Source organism: Sorex fumeus, unplaced genomic scaffold, assembly GCF_029834395.1.
Source record: "Sorex fumeus unplaced genomic scaffold, SorFum_2.1 ptg000043l, whole genome shotgun sequence".
NCBI lineage: Eukaryota > Metazoa > Chordata > Mammalia > Eulipotyphla > Soricidae > Sorex > Sorex fumeus.
The window spans coordinates 41,471,762-41,495,606 of record NW_026606100.1 but is presented as its reverse complement, the minus strand read 5'-3'; the positions used below and the strand labels follow the sequence as shown (position 1 = coordinate 41,495,606).

At 45.3% G+C, this 23,845-nt stretch overlaps 1 protein-coding gene across 1 annotated transcript; it reads right to left on the bottom strand.

The window, feature by feature from the left end:
* Positions 1-1,761: 1,761 nt before the first annotated feature.
* On the bottom strand, positions 1,762-23,707 carry TECTB (tectorin beta). Its single transcript, XM_056120980.1, has 10 exons — positions 23,597-23,707; positions 22,393-22,583; positions 19,235-19,377; positions 19,062-19,134; positions 11,689-11,792; positions 11,476-11,559; positions 6,894-7,056; positions 5,277-5,349; positions 3,668-3,700; positions 1,762-1,866 (listed from the first exon to the last, which is right to left on the bottom strand). Exons 1-10 carry the CDS (start codon positions 23,670-23,672, stop codon positions 1,817-1,819), a joined length of 990 nt encoding a protein of 329 aa, XP_055976955.1. The 5' UTR covers positions 23,673-23,707; the 3' UTR covers positions 1,762-1,816.
* Positions 23,708-23,845: the final 138 nt, after the last annotated feature.

Genomic DNA, 23,845 nt, shown 5'->3' with positions numbered 1-23,845 from the left:
AAGTTTTTCTGTGGGTTCCATTCTAATGATCAGACTTAATGACACAACCACAGATATGGGCTTAAATGTTTAAAAAAAAGTTAAGGAAGGTGAGCTCATTCTGTATAAATGGAGGCTTTGTAGATAATGTAAAGGGAAAAAAAGATAGCACACGGAGCATTGCAGGTACAGGCTGGCTTGGCAGACATATTTTAGGGGACCTACAAGGAAACTACTCCAGGATCCTGTGGAGTAGCTGCCATTTCATTTAGGCAACACCGTGTTATGGGGTTAAAGTTGTGTTAGTGCTAATTGTATTCTTTTTTTGTACTTAATTTGTAAAGCTCTTTTGATTTTAGAATATATAACAGCTATAAAAATAAGTCGCTTATACCTCCTTATGACCTAAAAGTTTTATATATTCATAATTTATTTGAAATCCTATAATAAAAAATGAGGTTAACATGAGGGGTTGTTTTCTTTTATTGTAATGGTGGAACACACTGGCGATGCTCAGGGGTTATTCCTGGTTCCTCACTCAGGTATTACTCGTGGCGGTGCTCAGGGTATCATACGGGATGCTTGGGATTGAACCCTAGTCGGCAGCCTGCAAGGCAGCACCCTACCTACTATACTATCTCTCTGACCCCTGCGGGGTTGTTTCAAAGGATCATTTTCTTCCAGATTTTTCAGGCTTGAGTGAAAATATTAGAGGCATTGAAAGATTGAAAACACCTGTGGGATGGCTCATCCCTTTGTAAGAATTGAAATTGTAAGCCATGAAAAAAGTATAGTCGAAGTGACATCTGCACTTGTTTGTTCATTGCAGCACTATTTACAATAGCTAGAATCTGGAAAAAGCCTGAGTGCCCAAGAACAGATAACTGGGTAAAGAAACTTTGGTACATCTACACAATGGAGTACTATGTAGCAGTTAGAAAAAAATGAAGTCATAAAATTTACATACAAGTGGTACTACATGGAAAGTATCATGCTAAGCGAAATGAGTCAGAAAGAGAGGGACAGAAAAAGATTGCTTCATCTGGGTAACATAAAGTAACAAAATGGAGGAGACTAATACCCAAGAATAGCCAAGATAAGTATCAGGAGGTTTACTCCATGGCTTGGAGGCCAGCACACATGCTAGGGGAAAAGGCAGCTCAGATAGAGAAGGGAGCACCAAATAAAGGGTGTTGAGAGAATCCTCCCAGGATGGGAGAAGCATGCTGAAAGTAGACTATAGACTGAACATGATTGCCACTCAATGCCTCTTTTGCAAACCACAGCTCTCAAAAGGAGAGAGAGAACAAAAGGGAATGTCCTGCCACAGAGGCGGGATGGGAGGCATACTGGGATCAGTGGTGGTGGAGAATGGGCACTGGTGGAGGGATGGGTACTCGATCATTGTATAACTGAAATCCAAGCACAAAAATTTGTAAGGCTACAACTGTACCTCATGGTGTTTCACTAATAAAATTAAAAAAAAAGAATTGTACAGCCATGAAAAGCGTAGCCATGCTGGGCTTTGTGGGTAAATTTTGCCTTCTCCACATTCTTAGCTGGGCTTGGTTCAAAGGGGCCTGTCTGCCTTGTGTGTAAAGGGAGAACTTCTTCCGTGATTGCCAAACCTAAGGGTCACTGCAGGAATAAGAGGAAAGGGGGCCCCACAGCAAAACCATCACTGACACAAGAAACATTGGAAATTGTCTTTGGCAAAGCACTGCTTTTGGCCTCCAACAGGAGGGTCTGCTGGTTGTTCTTTCTGGATGCACAGAAAAGGTGGGAAAGAGGAGGCGATCCTGGGAGTGGGAGTGGCTGATGCCCTCCTGCCTCTTGCCTACAAGACTCCACAGATTCCCAGCATCAGGACAAGGTGGTAGATAACATCTGTGAGGCAAAACAGAGAGGGGGGAACTAATTCCATGGGCCACTCCCTTTCAGACTTAATTCCCTTAGAGCATCAATGCAGTGGTGCAAAGGTGGTTTTCCCAAATGCCCCATATTGTACGCAAAGCCAGTTTGGTTCACATCTTGGAGTTTCATTAGCTCACTTTCATCAGGACAAAGGTGACAAAACCAACCCAGATTCTGAACCTCTGACCAATGGAAGTTAAACTTCGACCCACAATCATAGCACATTTTACTCTCGTGTATGATACAGACCACAGAACTTTCGTTAGAAATGTGATTCTTGTTGAAGTCCCAAGATTTATCCCTGGCACCACATGGTTCGGTTCCCCACCCCTCCCAGTTTGCTCTCAAATAAAGGAAAATAAAACCTTAAAAACATTTAAAAAATGTGATTCTTGGGTTGGAGTTTTAAAAAGTAGGCTTGTGGCGGGGGCAAATAGATAGATAGTACAGGAATTAAGGTCCTTGGTTGCATGTAGTTTACCCTCATTCAATGCCTGACACAGCATCCCCGGAAGCACAGAAAGAGGAGTAACTCCAAGTACAACAGGTATACCCCTCCCAAAAAAAAGTTGGTTTGTGTAATTTCTGTAATTCTGAGAGTAAATTCCTTATAGGTGGTTGGTTATAAATTGAACTTTCTTAGTTTATCTCTATGCCTGGTTTTCTCCTTGACCTGGTAAAATGTGGGGTCTTTGTGGAATCATTTCTTCCCCTGCTGCTACCCAAATCATTACCCAGCCCCAGCTCTCAGATATCACACATGCTGAGAAGGGTGGGGACTCCCCCATTTTGCTCATTGCAGGTACATAGACCTGGTCTGGATAGAGAAGGCTGATCTTGGCGGGATGTTTCAGCGGATCTCGGGCATTGTTTGGTGCCCTTAGCTGTAATATTTAGTTCTTACAACAGCTGTGCATGAGGAGGGCAATTATTAGCCTAATTTCACTAGAGGAAACGGGAGCCAGAAGGGTGAGGTCACTGTCAACGCTCCCAGTTAATGAGGGGCATTGTTACAGTAGGGACTCAGAAATATTTGTGCCATAAAAAGGTCATGAACCTCACTTCCTCTAAAGGAAGGGCCCCCAAGTGCAGCCAATGGTGGGGAGGTAGGATCCAGGTCTGCTTCTTCCAGGGGACCCCTTAAGCTTGTCACCCTTTCAGACCTCAATAGATCACTGAAGAGTCCCCTCTACCTCCAGCCTACCTTTCCCACTGGGGCTGGAAAGTGTCGCGTTCAACTCTTAAAGGCTTGGCAGGGGCCAAGGGGCAGTTGCTTTGGAAACACACATTGGCCTGTTAAAAGCATGGGTTATGAGTGGGGAGAGAGAGCTCAGAGGGCTGGAATGCATGCTTGGAACACACAAGGCCCAGAGCTCCATCCTCAGCATCATGGTGGTTGCCCCAAGGGCCTCCCATCACTGCCAGGTGGCCCCTAGCACAGCTGAGCCCAAGCTTCATCACCTTAGATTGCTGGACCAACATGCACTGAACCTCCAGCCTATGTGGCTGGTTATCACATTGGCCATAAAATGTGATGCCACAATTTGGGCAGGGGGGCTTGGTCCACGGCTGTCAGTGTTCAGGGTGTACTCCTGGCAGGGCTCGGGAGAACATATGTGATGCGGAGGATTGAACCTGAGTCGTCTGCTTAGAAGGCAAATGCTTTGTGCCCTGTTCTATCTTTCCACTCCTCCCCTTTAAATTTCATTATTATTGTTATTATTTTTTTAAAGCATTAGCCCTTTGATATTTCCTGGAAGTGTCTTCTCCTTACCTGAGAAGTGATAGAGACTGGAGAGTCCCCTGCCTGTGGTGAGAGAGAGAGAGAGAGAGAGAACAGAGGTGTAAAAGACGAAGGGAGAAAAGTCCTAGCCCCAATTCAGGCACTGTGACCCCTGATTAAACTGGGCTGGCCACTGCTTTGAGGACAAAGGGTACTCTATTTCCTTGCATCATTGCCATGTCCTGTTTTTTCTTTTTCTCTTTTTTAGTAATACTAGCACAATGCTTTTTTTTTTTAAATAAAAGATTTACATAATGGGTGCCCCTCCACTTTTTTTGCAAAAAATGATTTTTCATTAAATATGTGATGACTATGTGGTGATAAACACTTTATCCTGGAGTTTAAAGAGTCTTCATTTCATACCATTTTCACCACGATGTTGGAAGACGGGGCTGGTAAACTTTCTGGAAAGGGCCTGAGAGTCAATGTGCCACCAGGGCTCCACTGCGACCACTGACACTGCTGCAGTGGCACAAAAGTGGTGAACAGCACCGAAATGACAAGAGCACTTTCTGGGGAAACACTGAAATGTACATTTCATGTCATTTTTATGTGTTATGAAATAGCGTTCCCCCCCCCCCAACATTTCTTCAACCTTATAAAAAGGTATGGAATCTGTTCTTAACTTGGACATACAAAACCAGGCAGAGGTGGACAAAGAAGTGTCTCAGTAGTATGTTTCTGGCATGTGCAAGCCCTCGGGTTTAATTCCAGCAGTGCCAAAAATGGAAACCAGAATCAGGTGACAGCTGGCATCTGGCCCTCTGGGTAGGAGTTGGTCCTTGACACCAGTGTTTTTTCAACCTTTCTCCAACCATGGCCCTGTCCCAAACTTGTTTTCTTCCTGTGACCTCCCTGCCCTACTTGTTGGCCTCCTAGTTTTATGCTGTTGTCTCCCATCTATGCAATTTTCACCTCTGGCTTCCTTGGATATATCCAGAGCGCTCATATGAAACCTGGTTGAGAAATGCAGTGATGAAGTACAACTACCAAGAACCCCCACTTTCAAAGACCTTGGTTCCCCTTCATTTGACAACACAGGTTCATACTTGTGAGTGTGATAGGTCATGTTTGACAATTACCAATGGGCCTCCCTTAACCCTAGGACTAGGTTTAACTTCCTTGTCATATGTGTCCTTAGGGTTCAGTTTTCTGCCTCCTTTCCCACAATTTTCTCCCCTTGTTCTTAGCATTTGACATCTCTCCTTGTTAGATTGTAAGCTGAGAGGATACAGCCCATGGAGGTCTGTTTTATTGCTGTGACCAGCTTTGACTGGCCAGCACATGTTGTTGACTGCCGTGGATGCTCACGCATTTGGTTGCCTATTGCTATGGTGGAGTGCAGGCTCCTTGCAAGACCCTTCTTAAGCCCCCAGGACACTGGAGTAAGGCTCCAGAGGAAGCTTTTCAGAATTCTTCCCTAACTTCACCCTTGGTTGAATTACTATTCACCCCACCCCTCATGGGGGAATACAGGAGGAACAGAAAAAGACTATCTACAGACACAACTGGTTTGGCAGTTCAGTCAAAATGCTCATCGCAGCAGTGCCTGTGGATGCAGCGGGGAGTGGTACCATTCTTGGGGTTCAGGGAAGCTTACTTCGGAGGGAGAGTTCCACCACCAGCACGCCCCCGGTCTGGTCTCGGAGGAGCCGTTTTCTTTTGTCACAGGTCTGGAAACATAGGAGAGGCAAAGTAGGGGTCCAGGGGTGAGAGGCAAAAGGAGGAGAGAAAAAAAGAAATGCGTGTTCAAAAAAAAAAAAAAAGCAGTCCCAACTCAATGGAGTCTAAATCCCCCAACCAACAGATAATCAGTTACCTTTCTTTTTCGTTAGAACTCAGGAGACATTTTTTTTTTTTTTAAATCTCTTCAACTAGCGAAATTAAAGCTTTCTTTGAGAGATAGTTCAACAAGATGAGAGCATGGTAGGGGGCCATGTTAGACCCCAACACCTCAAGGGTTCTTATGCACAGAACCAAAAGTAGCCCCTGTGCACCACCGGATGTAGGGGTGAGGAAGGGAAATAGACATGAAACTAAACCAAAAAGGCCCTTCTGGGAGAGGTTCCCATTTGTGGTCAGGATTGACGCAGTGTTTCTTAATCAGTAAAGTGTTTGTCTACAGTTCTTCTCCCCTAAGTGATCTGAAGAGCTGACGTTTGCCCAGTGTTTTCTGGTTTGTTTTCTTTTTGCAACCTAGTACCAACAATGATCTTCTCCTCAAAGAGTCCGTTCTCTCTGCTTCCTTCCTTCCTTGCTCTATTTGTGCTCACTGAGAGGCATTTTCTTGTGATAATTCACTAAACAGAGAGGTTTTAATCTGATTTCTGTGGGGAATCAGACATGATGGGAGCAAGTGCTTTCCTCAGAAGTTCCTTCCCTTCTCTTTCTGCCGGGGTCTCTCCTCCACACAGAAGAGGGGGTGCGTTTGGGTTTTACCCCTTTCCGGTCCTGACCATGGTAGTTCTCAGACCTGAGCAGGCCTTGCCCGAAGGGTTTGGGAAAGTACTGGTTTCTGGGCCAACCCCAGGGATCCTGAATGAGGTAGAAAGAGCTGCCACATTCCTGACAAGTTCACGGGTGATGCTGAAGCTTCCAGGGACCACCCTTTTGCCAGGCCATCTAGGTTCACAGATGGTGGCACTGGAAAATTGTTTTCCTCCAACCTTTGCAACTTGAGGTGGTTGACTTTATACCTAATAAGGAAGTATATAAAATGGCAAACACTTGGTCAGGTCAGCTGTGACTCAGAGTCGAGTTGGGACTCTCCAGCATCTTTGGTCCTTTTCAAGTTCCAGAGGCAGAACTCATGTTTGCCTCTCTGGGGTTAAAAACATGCAGCTTTTGTCTTCTGTTCAATGACTGCGGCTCCCATCTTGTGTTTCTTCCTCTGTTCCCTGTTCCCTTAAATGAACAATGTGCTCTGCAAAAGGCCATAATCACTACCACCTCCCTAAAGATGAGACAACTAGGCTCTGAAGCTTCAAGTGGTACATATTAGGTCATGAAAGCTGTCAGTGGCAAGACTATAGTGTCTGCTATGTGTCCCCCATCCATGCCCCCAACACACACACACAAACACACACATGGGCTGATTTTCTCTGCTCAGAACACACTTCCATGGGGCTTGGTGACAGTTTTCCGGTCAAACGTGTATCTGGTCCAATTCAAGCCCTCGAGTCCCTCACTTCCCCTTGGAAAATGTGCTCCAACTCACCACAGGGCAGGAGAGCTTCTCGCTGTCACAGATGAACGTCTCACAGTGTAGCCAGACCTTGGAGAGCTTGGGGATGTTCTGGAAGCGGAAGGCGTTGAACTGGAAGGTTGCCCTGTGATCCTTCCCATTCTCGTGCACCAGCACAGTTTCATCCGTAGGGCAGCTAAGTCATGTAGGGAAGGAAGGGGAAGAGAAAATGTTACCTCCACAAGCAGTGTGTTACTGGGCCTTTGCATAGTGTGTTACCCTCCTGGAAACTTAGACTGACAGCACCTCTCCCCTCCTTGGGACCATGAGGCCATGTTGAAAAGCTAGGGGGTAGGGTGTGAGGTCTCCCAATATACTGACAGGACAACAGAGGGGAATGTCTTAGAAGAAGCCACTGAGGAGGTCACCACCTTCTTTCCCGAAGATGGGGAGTTCCCAGGAGAAAATGCTGTGGAGGGTTGAGATCTGGAAGGAGCCCTGGTATATGTGTAGAAAAAAGATGAGGGAGTTTCCCCTGGAACACTCAACCCATGCCCCATCCAGCTCATCTCTGTGTGTGCTTGAGAGGGTTTGCCATTAGGCATTTGAGTCTGTGTTATATTTTAACTATGTCCAAGGCTAGAAAAATGACAAGGAGGAGACCACCTCTAGGTTACCGCTGACTGTAAAGGCATGGTGGCAGTGTGGACCGTTTCTGTTTCTTTGTAACTTTATGTATTTCTTTCAAATTCTAAAGAGAAATCAGAAATGGTGCAGTTCCAAAACCACAAAGGTAACAAGAGCAGTGAAAGAAAAGAAGAAAGATGTAGAGGTGCATTGTCAGGGTAGTTTTGGGGGGTTAGAGAAATAGTGCATGGAAGTAAGACATTTGCATTGTAGGTGGCTGACCCAAGTTTTATCTTGACATTGCATATGGGTTCCAAGCTCTGTCTGGAGCGATCCCTAAGTACATAACCAAGAGTAAGTCCTGAGTACCACCATGTGTGGCCCCAACACAAAATGAGAGAGAGAGAGAGAGAGAGAGAGAGAGAGAGAGAGAGAGAGAGAGCCCTACAGAAATTGTTATTATGGTGAATGGTGACCTGGGGGAATGTGGATGGTGCTACTTATTGGTGCCTGGTGGTTAGAGACCAGGAATGCAGCAGAAATTCTACAATGCACGGGACAGTCCCACATGTCGGTAGCATGGAGATGGACACATGCTGGCCACTCTGTCAGTGCCAAAACTGCAGCCAGGTGTGGGAGCAGACACGGCTTTCTTGGTGTCTAGCGAGGCCCACAGATGGAGGCTTGTGGTCTGCAGGTGAGAAAAAACTGATGGGTTAGAAAACTAAAGATCTTGGGTTGCACCACTGGGTATCCAGAAGTGAACCCCAAATACCCCTGAGTCGGCTGTCAGTGCAGCTCATCCTGCAGAGATGGGTCAACTCCCCCTTTCCCCACTTCATCTCAGCCCAGCCACCCCTTAGGGACCCAGTGAGAGGTCAGGTGCAAGGAAAATCAATAATGCTGAACGAGAGTCAGGTAGGGCAGGAATTCTGGGCCTTCTGTCAGCCAGGGTGAGAAGTAGCACCTCCGAGTAGCAGCGGAGCTGAGGACGTTTTCCGAGATATGAAACAGGACTCTTGCAATAGGTCCCAGATCCTTGCATGAGCTTGAGATGTGAGCCCTCAAAATAGCTCGCTGCCACTTGAGTGTCCACAGTGGGTGCCAGCCAATGGGAACAAAGTCAACAGAGCTTGGTCCAGGGCTTGTGAGGCCAGGCAGAGCAGGCCCCACAGGCCTTGGTTCTAGTGCCTCTTGGAGGCACTCTGGGCCCACTCCCTCAGAGACCTCAGAGATCTCTGCTTGGCTGGAACACCCGCAGGGAAGATTTGACATCACTGTAAAGAGTCTCCTTTCTCCCCCATCAGAAATTCCAGGCAGCATATCTACACTCCCGAAGCACTTTCCATACCTGAACTGTTCTTCACCAAAGGCCCAGCATGACCCTAAAATATCAGGGCGATTGAAGAAGTGGGCTTTCGATAGCTGCCCTCATGGCGGGTCTTTGGGCAAAGATCTCCAATCTCAAGGCAGCGGATTTTAGCTCGGCCCCACTTTCTCCACCCAATAGGGAGAGGCACAGGGTTTATTCGCTGTGACTTAAATGCGGGGTCCTGTGGTACAACCCAGACCTCCCAATGTGGGTATTTGGGGGGCTCCCTGGCAGCTAGGTTGCTCCTGTGCAGTGGAGTTTGAGGACTGCCCCACACCTAGCAAACCTTTCTCTGCTTCATTTCACACAGGTCGCAGCCTAGGAAGCAGTGTTTTCTACGGAGTGGTGACTTCATGGTGGGCAGCACACTCTGACCTCTGCTTGTGGGCACTGTCTGAAAGGGTGTTCCCAGGCCTGGTGGTAATTTCAGGTTCCGGTAGGTTTAGAATCAATTCAGTCCGGCAGTTCCCTGGTACCTCTTTGAGAACGTCACTGTTAATAACAGTGACGACCCAGGCACACCTGCAGTGAGCCTCCCATTTCTACAGGGAGCTCTGAGGGGCTTCTGCAGGCACAAACTGATTTGAACCTTAGCATGTCTGCTAGTCTCCTTAACAAATCCTCACTAGGTCTTGACCTGTCTGAGTCGGCTTTCTTATCTGTAACACAGTGATTACTATACTCCCAATATATCGCTGGAGCGATAGCACAGCGGGTAGGGCGTTCGCCTTACACGCGGCCAACATGGCCGACCAGAGTTCGATTCCTCCGCTCCTCTCGGAGAGCCCGGCAAGCTACCGAGAGTATTCGATATGCCAGACACAGTAACAACAAAGTCTCCAATGGAGACGTTACTGGGCCCGCTCGAGCAAATCGACGATCAACGGGAGGGCCTTTACCTTATACTCCCAATAGATAGGGAATTTATTTACTTATGCTTCTTTCTGGTCCTGGAGGTCTTCGGCTGCTGGAGCCCTGGTCGGGGTGGGGAGGAAAGCTCAACCCGCTCCCCTCCAAGGGGCCTCGGCGAGGAACAGCCAGGCGCGGGGGCAGAACTCCCCGTGGCGTACCAAATATGCCAAATACCAGTAACAATGATGGGTCTCATTCTCCTAAAGAGCCTTGAATATAATCTCGGGGCTAGAATGAAAGAGACGGTACTGGGGCCTGCTTGAGGCAATCGACGAATAACAGGATGATGAAAATGCTTCTTTCTAGACCACACCCTGTGGTGCTTAGGGACTATTTCTGACTCTGCTCAGGAGTCACCCCTGACTGTTGGGGGCGGGGCAGGGGCATATATGGTACCAGAAATGAAGCTGGGGTCAGTTGCATGCAAGGTGAATCTATTAGCTCCTATTCTCTCTCTCTCTCTCTCTCTCTCTCTCTCTCTCTCTCTCTCTCTCTCCCCCTTTCTAGGGGGAGTTAATGACACTGAAATAAAGAAATGTAAAGCATTCATCTAGAACATGTCTGGAATGCTATAAGGGCTACATAACTGTTTGTTCAATAACAATCAATAGTTAAATATTGTTGTGGAGTCCAAAGTGACTCCACCTTTGTTATCTAACCATCTATGGCCCTGACCCCCAACATTGACTTAGTCTTGCTGGATACTAGCGATGACAAAAACCACTCAGGCCTGCTTCAGTATTATCTGTTTTGGCCTCCTCTGTATTTACAACTCCTGGTATGGAGAAGCAAACCCACACCTCTAGTCTCGCTCCTTCTCTCCTCTGCATTCCAAAGGTACAAGTCTAGGTACTTCTTAAGTTCAACACATAGGTCTCCAACTCAAGGAGATTACAAATTCCAAACTCCCTTATCCAGAAGCCCTTCCCCCTGGGCAGGCAGCAAATAACCCTTCCCCTTCACAAGCCAGGGTTGTCACAGGGCAGATATAGGGTTGTCACACCTTCCTCAGATGCCTGGGCCTGTCTTTCCCTCCTCCCTGTATCCAGATGGTTGCTAAATTTTGACCACTTCTCCCTTTCTTGGATGACCTTCCCAAGTCTTATCGCCTTTGTCTGGATGACTGCCGGGGTCTGATGTGGTCTTTCCAACCAACCACACACCGTTGCTAAGTTTAACTTCTAGACCTGCCTCTCTCTGGTGCAAGTCAAACTCCTCAGTTTTCTACGCAATTCTCTACTTTGAGAACCCTATTATTGACTGAATTAATAAAATGAAAAAAGTATATTATTTATATCCTTTAGATACCATGTGCTAAGCTTTTCAAGTGGATTATCTAATGCCTTCCTTCCCAGAGTTTTTAGGCCAAACTGTCTAGATTTGAACAGCCTGCCCACTTTTCCACTGAATAAACACACACATATTTACACACTAAATGACATGGATTATCCCTTCTGTGTCTCAGTTTCCTTTTTACCGGTAATATTTATCTGTGATAAAGTGCTCTGAGAAATTCCCAAGAACTAGAAAGCATTCTGTCTTTTCAGTATTCAGCCTCAAAGACAAATAATGTCACAGATCTGATTCCAACGGACCTCACCTCTTCCTTCCAAATTATCCCACTGTCATACTATTGTATACCAGAATACCTCTAGGTCTCCCTGTCCCAGTTCTTATAACTGTGCTCCATGTAGTGACACCTACCCCTTGTTGATCAGTTGCCACTGCAAGGGGTACATGAAATCTGCCGAGGGAGTGGCCCAGCAGCTGTTCAAAACCACTTTAAACCTGGAAACAAAGCAAAACATGAATCACTCAACACATTTACTAACCTCTGGTGATCAGAAACTTTCATGGTCGATAATTTTTTCCCCTTCGTATGTGAAAACAGAAAAAGGAAAAAAAAAATGTACTTACCTAACACTTAACCCTTTGGCTTCTACTCCTGCAAACAGATCTGACCCAATTTCGGAAGTCTCCAGGACAAAAGGAGCTTCTTTCTTGGTGGAGAACTTGGCATTCTTCGGAAGGAAATTGACAGTGGGAATTATGACCTCACAGATTGAACAGTTGGGTCTGATAGGAGCATATGCAATGGGATGGAGTTGGGTGGGAGTCAACTCAGAGACATAGGCAGTCTAGGGGCAGAAAGCTGGTATTTCCATCTCCATCCCAGAGTGTTCTGCATTCTTAGAAGGGAGGATACATCACCAGATACATAACAAGCTGTGTGTTTTATCAATGCTAAAAATAAAAAGACTTGGGGGCCTGGAGCGATACTACAGTGGGTAGGGTGTTTGCCTTGCATGTGGCTGACCCAGGTTTGATCCCTGGCATCCCGTGTGATCCCCCAAACACCACCAGGAGTAATTCCTGAGTGCAGAGCCAGGAGTAACCCCCGAGCATCGTTGGGTGTGACCCAAAAAGAAAAAAAAAAAAAGTCTTGGTTGATAGGGAAATTGTGGATTTGAAGAATGCCAAAGATCTGAATGTTGCCCACTCACCAGAGGAAATGTAGACCAATCATACGTAACCCTACTTTGACCTGACTCAACTCTATTTTCTGATTCCAGCATAGGTTGGAGAGTTTATGATAAGATCCCAGTATAGTAACCACCACCACTAACTGCATCCACACACTGCTTATTCATCACCTGCTATGTTTATTATTCTCTACTGGGGTAGTGTCTGTGTCCAAATATTCTATATATGGGCCTGATGATGAACATAGAACCCCTAACATTCTAGCAGGGAGAAAGACTGTAGGCAAGAGGACTCTATATCATGTGTTTGAGTAGAATCTAATATGTTATATAGAAAAACTATTTAAAATAGAACAATATAAGTTGGGACACATGTGTGAGTAGGAGAATTTGTTGATCATAAATGCAGTGTTGGGAAGGACTCATTGGTGATGTGCGTAGAAGGAGGTGAGAAAAGGGAATATGCTGGTCTTCAGGGAGTAAAGTAGCAGGGGTAAGTATAGTCAGCGACAGAGCAAGGGGGCCAAAGTGGTTGGAGCAGAGTGAGCCAAGGGGGAGGGAGGGGATGCAGGGAGGGATAGAGGGCATGAGACGGAGTACTAAGGGCTACAAAGGCCAGGCTGGGAGAGTGTGGCTCCAACTCTAAGTGTGTGGTAGAGATCAGGGCATGGGTCTCTGGCCTGGCATTGATTGCTGCTACCATCTCCCAAGTAGCTCTGTGTTCTGAGTGAGCTCTTCGGAATAATAGTAGCTATTATTTAGTAGGAATAATAGTAGTTATTATTCCTAAGCTCTCAGGGGATTTATCCATAGTAGGTGATGACTCCATTCTCTGTGTCTGGGGTTCATTAAATCTGGGAAACCACATTTACTCACCAGACACAAAAGAATTGTGAGTGGAAGTGGAGGATAAAACACTGTCTGTAGCACTGTCCTCCCATTGTTCATCGATTTGCTTGAGCGGGCACTAGTAATATCGCCATTGTGAGACTTGTTACTGTTTTTGGCATATAGAATATGCCACGGGAAGCTTGCCAGGCTCTGCTGTGCGAGCGGGATACTCTCGGTAGTTTGCCAGGCTCTCCAAGAGGGACAGAGGAATTGAACCCAGGTTTGCTGTGTGCAAGGCAAATGCTCTACCTGTGCTATCTCTGCTGTGCTATCGTTCTGCCTGGATAAGGATAATTCACATTCCCATTACTAATTTGCGATACACATAGACAAAAATTAGCCACATGAATCTAAATTTCCCCATCTTTAAAATGGAAACCATCTTTGCCTTGACTTACCTTCATGAAACTTGTATGGTGCTTGTATACAACGAAAGTAGAAAGCTTAGACTGAGAGACATGTTAAAAGATTGAACTAAGGAGCTCAGTGGTCTGGTGTTTGTGCTTTGTATGGACTGGAACCTGCATTTGAATACTGGCACCAGAAGGCCTCCCTGGGCACCATTGGATAGAGCCTTGATGGTCCCTGAACACTGCTGGGTGTGCCTCTGGGGGCCCCTGAAAACTCCCAGGGTGACCCCGATGGTCTTTGCAACTTCAAGGGCTGAGTGTCTCTTATCCTTGGATCCTTGTATTGAACTGCCTGGCCCAGTTGACTGAGGATCCCTGGGCCCCTGAATACTACTTGGGGCCCTTCTTCCCCACAAAAAAGATTGAGTTCATGGACTTTGAGATTTACAGAACATAAATAGGAAGGCAGCAGCAGCAGCAAAAACATCTTATGTAGTGAAGCTGAACTTTAACACTCCAAGGGTCAAATTCAAGGAATTTACTGAGAAGCCTTAGAATCACTTTCTAATGCCTGTTACATGAGTGCTGGAGCCATAGCACAGCGGTAGGGTGTTTGCCTTGCATGTGGCCAGCCCGGCCAACCCAGGTTCGATTCCTCTGCCCCTCTCGGAGAGCTCGGCAAGCTACCAAGAGTATCTCGCCTGCACGACAAAGCCTGGCAAGCTACCCATGATATATTCGATATGCCAAACTCAGTAACAACAAATCTCACAATGGAGAAGTAACTGGGCCTGCTCAAGAAAATCGATGAACAATGGGAGGATAGTACTACAGTACAGTACAGTATTACACGAGTGAGCTGACTGCAGGTCCAGTCAGGGCCCCCAACTTTGTACCTGAAATCATTCATTTTTTTGTCAGTCCCTTACACCATTAAAATATCTGCAAGGATCAAACAAAGATGTTCTAATTATGTGACTTTCTAGCTTACCATGCAGATTGAAGTTCCATATGTATAAAGACTTTGAATAGCCATTTATACTTTCTGACATTTGTCATAGTTTTAAGAAACTGTTTCTGAAAGTGAGAACTAATCTGTGAGCATAATGTGGACCTTAACCTAACCAGAGGTGCTTCCAAGTTCTGTCTCTAAGAGACCAGCCAGCAGCAGACCGAAATGCTGGGAAAATTCCCTTCTTGTATGAGAATGGCCTGACTCTGTTACAAAGTGGTAAGTAGAATATGCACCATTGATTCAAGTTCTAATTTTTAAAACACACAATTTTTTCTTGATAGTGCAGGAAATAAAGCTGAGCAGCTCACACATGTATGTATTCTACACTGAGACACATCCCTGATCCTTGAAACAAAATACATATAATGGTCAGTTCTCTTTACTCATTGGGCAATTTAAGCAATGCTTATTATGAGTCTTCCCTCCTCTTCTTTATAACAGGAGAATAAGAGGCTTATTTTCAGATAGCTTCACCTTGAATTACTCAGATTATTTGTCTTGGTGTCCCTGCAAACTCTGCCATATTCAGGGTTAGGGGAATGAGATCCATTTATTACTGGATTTGGCATATCAATTTGGTCTATTTGGCATAGACCACGGATAACTTGCCAGGCTCTGCCGTGTGGGTGGGATATTTAAAGGTACCCTGAAAACTTAGAGAAAAGTAAATAAATAGTCGCGCAGCCGCGAATGCCGCCACGCGCTCCCGGGAGCTTGTTGTGATAATCTCTGGATCCTGGCCGTTGTTGGGGTTACACGGCAGTTGGAGGGTGTAACTGTCTAGCTACTGACAGGTCCAGTCCCAAATCGTGCAAGCTTGGAGATCTCAGCCCCGGGTCCCACACACCTGGGTTCCTCTGCCAGTTCTGTTATGCCTGAGGCTTATCCAAGTATGTGGAGAGTGGCCTCAGTATGGCCTTGGCTGGGGCCTGGAGGTCTTCAGCTGTTGGGCCCTGGCGAGGATAGTCAGGCACAGGGTAGGAGACTCTGCCTTGTGCTCTCCTGGGAGCTTGTTGTGATAATCTCTGGATCCTGGCTGTTGTTGGGGTTACACGGCAGTTGGAGGGTGTAACTGTCTAGCTACTGACAGGTCCAGTAATGCAAACAGAGAAAAGCATTCAAACTGCTCCTTTATGCAACAAGATGGAAGAACAGTTTGAAAAACTGTCATCTCATTATTTCCTCTAGCTGTCATTCTCAAAGGTTGAGTCTATAGCTGGCAACACAAGTTAGGATAAGCACATCTCATCTCCCCATGGCTCTTGTGAAAGGATTTGTGGATTGCTTTTACAGATTCAGTATAGGAAAAGGGTGAGAAAAAATTTCCCCAAAGCTAATAATTACCCTAGAATATACTTTCAGAGTTTTCCAGAAACTTAGGTCATCTCTCATCTCACTTGTCCGACAGGCTTAAATTATAAAATTTAATTCTCAGTTCCACTTTGTAATGGGACATTGATCCAGTTAATCTTACTCAGAAAAGATGCAATTAGAGTTCTGAGAAGACCACCCATACTTGGCATCATCTGTCATTATGTCATTTTTAAAAAATGTTGGGTTTGAAGTGGAAGAGGCAGGTTAATCACCTCCAAGGTTTGTTCTGAGTGAGGGAGTCTGTGACTTAGTTTTTGCTTTCCTGACTTTGTTCTGTCTTAGGGTGTTTCATTCATTTCCCTCTAACTTGAGCCAAATCCTATGCTCACATTGATGTTTAGCCTCAGGATTTTCAAATTTCTGCTTTAACTGTGACCAGAGCTTGGAATCAAAAGAATAATTACTTTCTTGTGAACTCACCTAGTGCCTGGCTCTGTGCTAAGTGCTTAGTAAAGATAATTTTCTTTCATATTTATAGAAAGGTAAACTTAAGGGATCAAAGATACTTAGGGGGAAGCCCAATGAGGTTCTCTAACTTGCCCAAAGTCACACACCTAGTTAGTGGCAGAATCAGGTTTCAAGCCAGTGGACTGATGGTTAATATTTTATTAACCTCAATACAAGTTACTTTTTCAAGCTGATTAGCTTCCCCCCACCAGCCCGCCCCAACACACACACACACACACACACACACACACACACACACACACACACACACACATTTTTTTTTGTTTTGGTTGGGAGTTGAATTAACTTTTTGCCAAGAATACCAACCCTGGTTCTTTGGCAGAAGTGCGTGGGAGGGGCAGAGAGACAAGAGACAAGCAGCTGAGTAATCGGGGCTTCTGGAGTCCAGTATGTGGAGCCCTTGGAATCCTAAGCAATCCACAGTGCATTGAATCCATTGTGTAATCTAGGGCACAGCTCTGTCCCTGGTAATTTGATGGAAATATATGCAGGGAGCAGCTGTTGCTTCAGAAACACATGAGAATGCTTTCTAAGGGAAAGAAGGGAGAAGAAAAATATCAAGTGCTGGAGTCAAGTATGAGAAACCAGGCCCGTGGTGAGAAATAATGAGTGCATAAGTCTCTGTGGTTCCTTTGGAGCTCCCTTTTGCTGACGTTGTTAGTCCTATAAGGGTCACAGTGCACCCCAGGGGAGGCCTTGTTTCCAGAACCATGTGAAGAAGCATCTAGCTCAGTCTATCACTAGCCTGAATAATGCTGAGGACATGCCTCTTAACTTGAATTTTGTTTTTCTTTAAAAATGTTTAAGGTTGACATTGGAAATATAGTACAAGAGTTAAAGCACCTGCCTTGTATGCAGCCAACCCTAAGACAATCTCCAGCACTGTACAGAGTCCGTCAAACACGTCTAGCAGTTACCCCTGAGCACAGAGCTTGAAGTATCCTCTAAACAACTCCCACTGTGGCCTCAAAATGAAAAAAAAATTTAGTTAGATTAGAAACTTAAGCGATCATGGCTGGATGACAATTTTTGACAACCCTGGTGCCTTTCCATTGTCAACTTTCATAGAAATAAATGTCTTCCTAGGATCTTATCTATAATTTCCATCTGGTTAAGCAACAATCAAGCTCTTCTAATCAGGGACTCAATGGTTAAGATAGCCTGTCATCAGGATGTACTCTGAGATGGTCATTGTGAGAAGCCTGTTATCCTTGCTAGACAAACCTCATCATCCACTAGAGTGCTTTAGCCAACCTTTCATCACCTGGCGGTCCCCCTCTATTACCCTCCCTGATTACAGGTCAAAGGGATACACGGATTCTTCTCTCAGGACTTAACCACCAATGGCACATGGTCAGGGGCACATGCAGGTTTTATGGGACCTTAAAGTTATATAGTTTAGAAAGGTGAAGGAGAAGGAGGAGGAGGACGAGGAGGAGGAGGAAGAGGAGGAGGAGAAGAAGGAGGAGGAGAAGGAGAAGGAGAAGGAGGAGAAGGAGAAAGAGAAGGAGAAGGAGGAAAAGGAGAAGGAGAAAGAGAACCAAAGGAAGGAGGAGAAGAAGGAGGAGAAGCAGGAGGAGAAGGAGAAGCAGGAGCAGGAGAAGAAAAAGAAAGGGAAGAAGAAAGGGAATGAGAAAGAGAAGAAGTTGAGGAGAGGAAAAGGAAAGAAGGAGAAGGAGAAAAAGAAGAAATAAAGATTTTTATATGCAACATTAGACCCAGGGACTTAAAGGAACTTGTGCAAGTGAAGAATCATGAAACTCAAGCTTCACTCCATTCATTGGTTCTGTCTAGCCTTTAGCTGCTCAGCTGTAAACGAGTGAGGCTTTCTAAAGTCTCCTCTAGCTCTCGCCTTCTGAATCCAATGAGGTTAAAATAGCTTCCAGGGTCAGTAAAGCATGTTCAAAGAGTTCAAGGTCAGTGGTGTTCATGGTAATATGGTTGCTTCCTTTGTGAGATGATTAGGTTGGACATGATGACCTCTAAGGTCACCATCCAGTTCTCGAGTTCTACAGCAAGGTTCTATTTCAGCCTACATCTCCCCCAGCCAGCAAAGTCAGTGCCCCTTTGTGTGTGCCTTCTCTCTGGAAATTACAGGTTGAAAAATCAAAGTACTCTTTCCTAAGCAAAAGGGAAGCTGGGCTAATGACCATGGCATATTTAGTTTCTTCCAAGCCCTTGATTTTGCGAGACCAAAGCATGCTTTTAATTTTTATTTCAACAGAGGCAGTATGCCCACCTTTGAAGACACAGTCCACTAACTGAGGATTCAGAGACCAAAGAGCTGGGCTGTGGAGATCAATCCAAACCTTTCTCTTTATCTCTGCTCCAGACTTACTACTCAGTGCTAAGTGCTTTAACAAGAGTTAGATCTCAAACAGAAATCTTTGGAGTATATTGTAGTGGGAATTAATCTTGATTAAGATTTAGACATTGGCTCTCTTATTCCCTAACAGTCTCCAACAACTCACAGGATTTTATTTGCCTCAATTTTTCGTCTATTAAATGGGAAGATTGACCTTTGATCTCTCTTGTACTTTTCAGCTATTCGATCCAGTCTATTAATAGAACTTAATTTTTCATCTAGTCTTTAAGGGGTGGTTAAAGGGGTGAATTCAAGAAGAGGAATCTTCAGAGAGCTCAGGAAAGAGTAAGACAGTAGCCCATTATCTCCTGAAAGGCTCACAGGACAGTATGGAGACCACTTACAGTGTAGAAGTTGAGAGACAATTGGCTTTCAAATGTGCCCATGCTCCCGTTCTTCACGTGAACGGTGGCCACTCTGAAAAGGGGAGAGAAATTTGCATAAGGACTGAAACATGCCTGATTGCCAGAGACTGCAGAGCACTGTGGCCGTCTGCCCACCCCACAGCTGAGCTTACCTCTGGTCAAAGGCAGCCTGGTTCACCAGGTAGGTGGAGTGGTAGGTGCAGGAGAAGGAGTAGTTCACTGGCTGGTTCTTCACCACCACTGTGCTATCATTGGAAACAATGTGGCTGTAGAAGTGGTAGATGGGAGGCTTGTACTGGAGAAAGCAAGAAGGTAAGTTAGGGTGGTCCCGCGGTAGGAATGAGGGTTCTGGGAGAGGTGGGTGAGGGTGGCTCAGTTCCAGGGTGAAAGATCAGTATCTGCCCTGGACAGCCATGCCTACTCTTTTTGTCTGAGATGATTTTCGCTGTCACTGTCACCCTGTTTTTCATCCATTTGCTCGAGCGGGCCCAGTAACGTCTCTATTGGAGACTTTGTTGTTACTGTGTTTGGCATATCAAATACATCACAGATGGCTTGCCAGGCTCTGCCGTGTGGGCGAGATACTCTCAGTAGCTTGCCGAGCTCTCCGAGAGGGGCGGAGAAATCGAACTCGGGTCAGCCATGTTGGCTGCGTGCAAGGCAAACGCCCTACCCGCTGTGCTATCGCTCCAGCCCCTAAGATCTCTTATCTCAGTGACTTTTACAGGTAATATTGTGTTTGTGGACTCTAGTAACAATCACTGTCACTGTATCACTGTCCTCCCATTGTTCATTGATTTGCTCGAGCGGGCCCAGTAACATCTCCATTGGAGACTTTGTTGTTACTGTGTTTGGCATATCGAATACATCAAGGGGAGCTTGCCAGGCTCTGCCGTGCGGGCGGGATACTCTCGGTAGCTTGCCGGGCTCTCCGAGAGGGGCAGAGGAATCGAACTCGGGTCGGCCATGTTGGCTGCATGCAAGGCAAACGCCCTACTGCTGTGCTATCGCTCCAGCCCCTGCTATCGCTCCAGCCCCAAGATGATTTTATTAAAAATGTTTTTAGTATGGGTTCGTTTTAATCAATTCCACTAACATTGATAAAAACGTTCTATATTATATATTTGTCTGCTTCGGGGAAACCCATATATACACTGAGATTCCAGACAAAAATAATAGTTCCAAATTATCTCTATTCTCAAGTGACAAGTCAAGGGAATGGATGATATCAGATAACGATAAACAAGTGACCTGAGATTATAGAAACAAGAATGCTAAGGAAGGGGAGTTGAGGATAGGGAGGGAATGAGGAAGTGACTGGTAATAATCCAAGGGCACTGGTCAAGAGTTTTGGGCATTTCAGTGGTGTAGCTATGTACATCAAAACCATGAGTAGACATTATTATAAATATGGGATTCAAACTATAATACTGAAATTAAAAATATAAACTTGCTAAGGCAGTGGTGTGGGGGAGTAAATGGGTCATTGGTGGAGGGATTCTAAAACTTATGGTAGTTTCTGAAGTTGGGCCATTGAATCTCTGTAACTTGATCATTAAAAGCTTTGTAAATCATGGCACCTAAATACAATTTTTTTAAAAGAATCTCTATTCCTCAACATCAAGTCTTTTTTGTTGTTGTTGTTGTTGAGGGGGAGGGGGAATGAGTTTCATACCTGGTGTTGTTCAGGGCTTACTCCTGACTCTGTGTTCAGGAATCACCCCTGGAAGTACTCAGGGAGCCATATGTGGTGCTAAGAATAGAACCCAGCATCCTACCTGCTGTACTAACACTCTGGCCAACATATCAACTTTTTCATCCATTTCCCCATCTAAGTAATTTGTAGTGTGTGCTATCATCTATCTCACCTTTCTAGAATGTTAGTCTCATTTTTCTAATCATGAACACTTTCCCTGAGACTCTTTTTCTCTAACTTGTTGGACTCTGAAATCACAGATGATTTGAGCTGAAGGTATCTTTAACCTCCACTCAAAGAACCTTTTTGGGGGTATTGGCCAAATACCTGCCTTGAATGTCTTAGGCTACTAGTTCAAACCTTGGCCTCAACCCCTGTACCAAACCCAGCTGCTCTGCCAGTTGGAATCCTTACCATCACCACAGAGTATGTGTGAGCACTGCAGTTAAAATATGTATGTGATCCCCAGTGTGCTCTATGACTAAGTGTGTGAACTTTGTGGCCAAGTTTTGACACTGGTTTCTTGCAACACAATGAAAAGGGAAAGGAAGGGAAAAGGAATTTTTAAAAGGGAGCTTTACAAAGTCACTCTTATGATTTCTGCTCACTTTATCAGGATACTCAGAGAGACGGGGCTTTTGTGAGTCATACAGTGATTCTTCCCATGAAACCAGCAAACCGTAGTGGGGATGTTAGGAAAAGGAAGTGGCCCTGGAAGCCTTTAGGCTCATTTTCTGAGCCCTAAAAGTGGTCTGAGCTTCTGTATAGTTAAGGCAGTGGGAACAGTGACACCAGCCAGCAGGGGCCTCAGACCCATTTCCCTTAATGATAATGAAGGTTCTGTGACCTCAAGTAGTAACTGAATTTGGTGCTCTCAAATCTCTCCACTATCCTTTATACCTGGTGAGAACTTCATGTTTCCTTTTTCATTTTTTAATTTAATTTATTTATTTGAATTCTGTGATACTCAAAGTTTACTCTCTGTTCTGTGCTCACTCCTGGTAGGGCTTGGGGGACCATGTGGGTGCCTGGGAATCAAACTCAGGTCTGAAGCAAACAAGGCATGTGCCTCCCCACTGTGCTATTTCTCCAGCCCCAATAGCTCTTTAGGGTGGGGTTTTGAAGGGGGTGCTCAAGACTCATTCCTGGATCAAACCTGGGTTGGGCATGTGCCAGGCTAGCGCCTTACCGACTGCACTATTTCCAGCCTGATGTTTCCCTTCTATTCTGTTGACTTGTCTTGGATTCTTGCAAAGACCCCATTAAGAATTGTATTGCACATTGGTCACTCCTTTCAAATGCCCTTCCAAGTGTCTATTATCTCCAGGAAGGATGACAGCCCATGAGCTTATGGTCTGAACTCCAAGCAAGGGAGGTGGGGAAATCCTTTTTTTTTTTTTTCCTGACTGGTGGTCTAGCTGGCTGCAGCCGTGTCTCTTCTGAAGCGACAGAAGGGGAGAATTGCAAAGACACATCCCCAGGAAATGAGCCAGGGTTGCTTCTTAAAAGAAAATTGGTGAAGTCTGAGTCTTTGTTAAAACTGGGAGCAAGCATCTCCTTTTTTGGGTTCTCTTGCCTTAGTGACTCCCACACTAACTTACTATCCGGACCTACCTCAGACTGGGTTCCACAATAGGACTTGTTCTTAGGCGACAAATCTGGGATGACAAACTGGTAGTAGCCTCCCTCATGGATTCCATTGTAGCACAGCCCCCCGAGTGCGAGCTGGTGGACTTCCCATCCATAGGGACACTCGGGAATCTTGGTGATGATGGTTTTGGGATAGCAAAACACAAGAATGACATCTGAAAAGCAGGCAGGATTAGATCTCAGGTATGGTGGCCATATTAGTCCATGAAAGAAATGAGGAGAGAGGGTTTGTTCCCACCACAATCACAGCAGTTACTTTAAAACCTCCCCCTTCTGTTCTTCATGAGCCAGAAGGGGTCCTTCCCTTAAACCCTCAGGCACTGCTTTGATAGTTTTTGCTTTATCCATGCAATATCTATACTGCGCTTAGTATATATTCAAACATGGTCCACTTTAAAACTGAACATATTTTGTGTGAATAGAACACAGGATTTCACACAATACAAGGCACACCTTCTATGAAGTTACAGTCCCAGCCCTCAATTTGATCTTATTTATTTATTTATTTGTTTTTGCTTTTTGGGGTCACACCCGGCGATGCACAGGGGTTACTCCTGGCTCTGCACTCAGGAATTACTCCTGGCAGTGCTCAGGAGACCATATGGAATGCCGGAAATCGAACCTGGGCCAGCTGCGTGCAAGGCAAACACCCTACCCACTGTGCTATCTCTCCAGCCCCTTGATCCTTTTTAAAGAACTATAGTTGTGAAACAGAATTGAATCTAATTTTAAAAATGATTTCACGAAAATGAGCCTGCAACTGAAGTTAAAATGTTCATATCATATGTAATACTAAAGCAGTCTTTTTATAGTATGGCACAGAAATTTAGTAGTTCAATGGAAAATAGGAAAAAAATGTGGAGATTTGATCTATGTCTACTTATCTATCTCTCACCCAGTATTCATTGATTTTTAAAGTCCCAGAGTATGCCAGACAGTTTTACTTCCTATGAGAAATTAGGATGGACATCAGAAAGCACAAGTGCTTCTACTTAGTGGCATTCTGCATTTGACTTCACAACATGGAGGGTCCCTTGTATGCATGAGACCATGTTTCAGTTCCTAACAACACACACACACACACACACACACACACACACACACACACACACACAGCTCTCAGCTTTGCGGGGGAAGCTTCAAGAAACTTCCCTTTCTAGTGCAGTACCTGCTTTATTTGGGGTACAGGATCTTGCAGAAGCTTCCGCAAAGACGGCCAATAGCACGAAGGCCCGCATCACCATTGCTTCCCAGAATCTGGTCCTTGCCAGGCGGCCAATCCAAGCTGGCCAAATTGTCACGGTCTTCCAGGGTCCGAGCTATGGTCACCCTAGGTTAGAAACATGAGTATAAAGTTAAAATCGAGGCTGAGAACAAAGAAGCGCATTCGGTCTTAGGGGACCTCCCAAAGCTGATC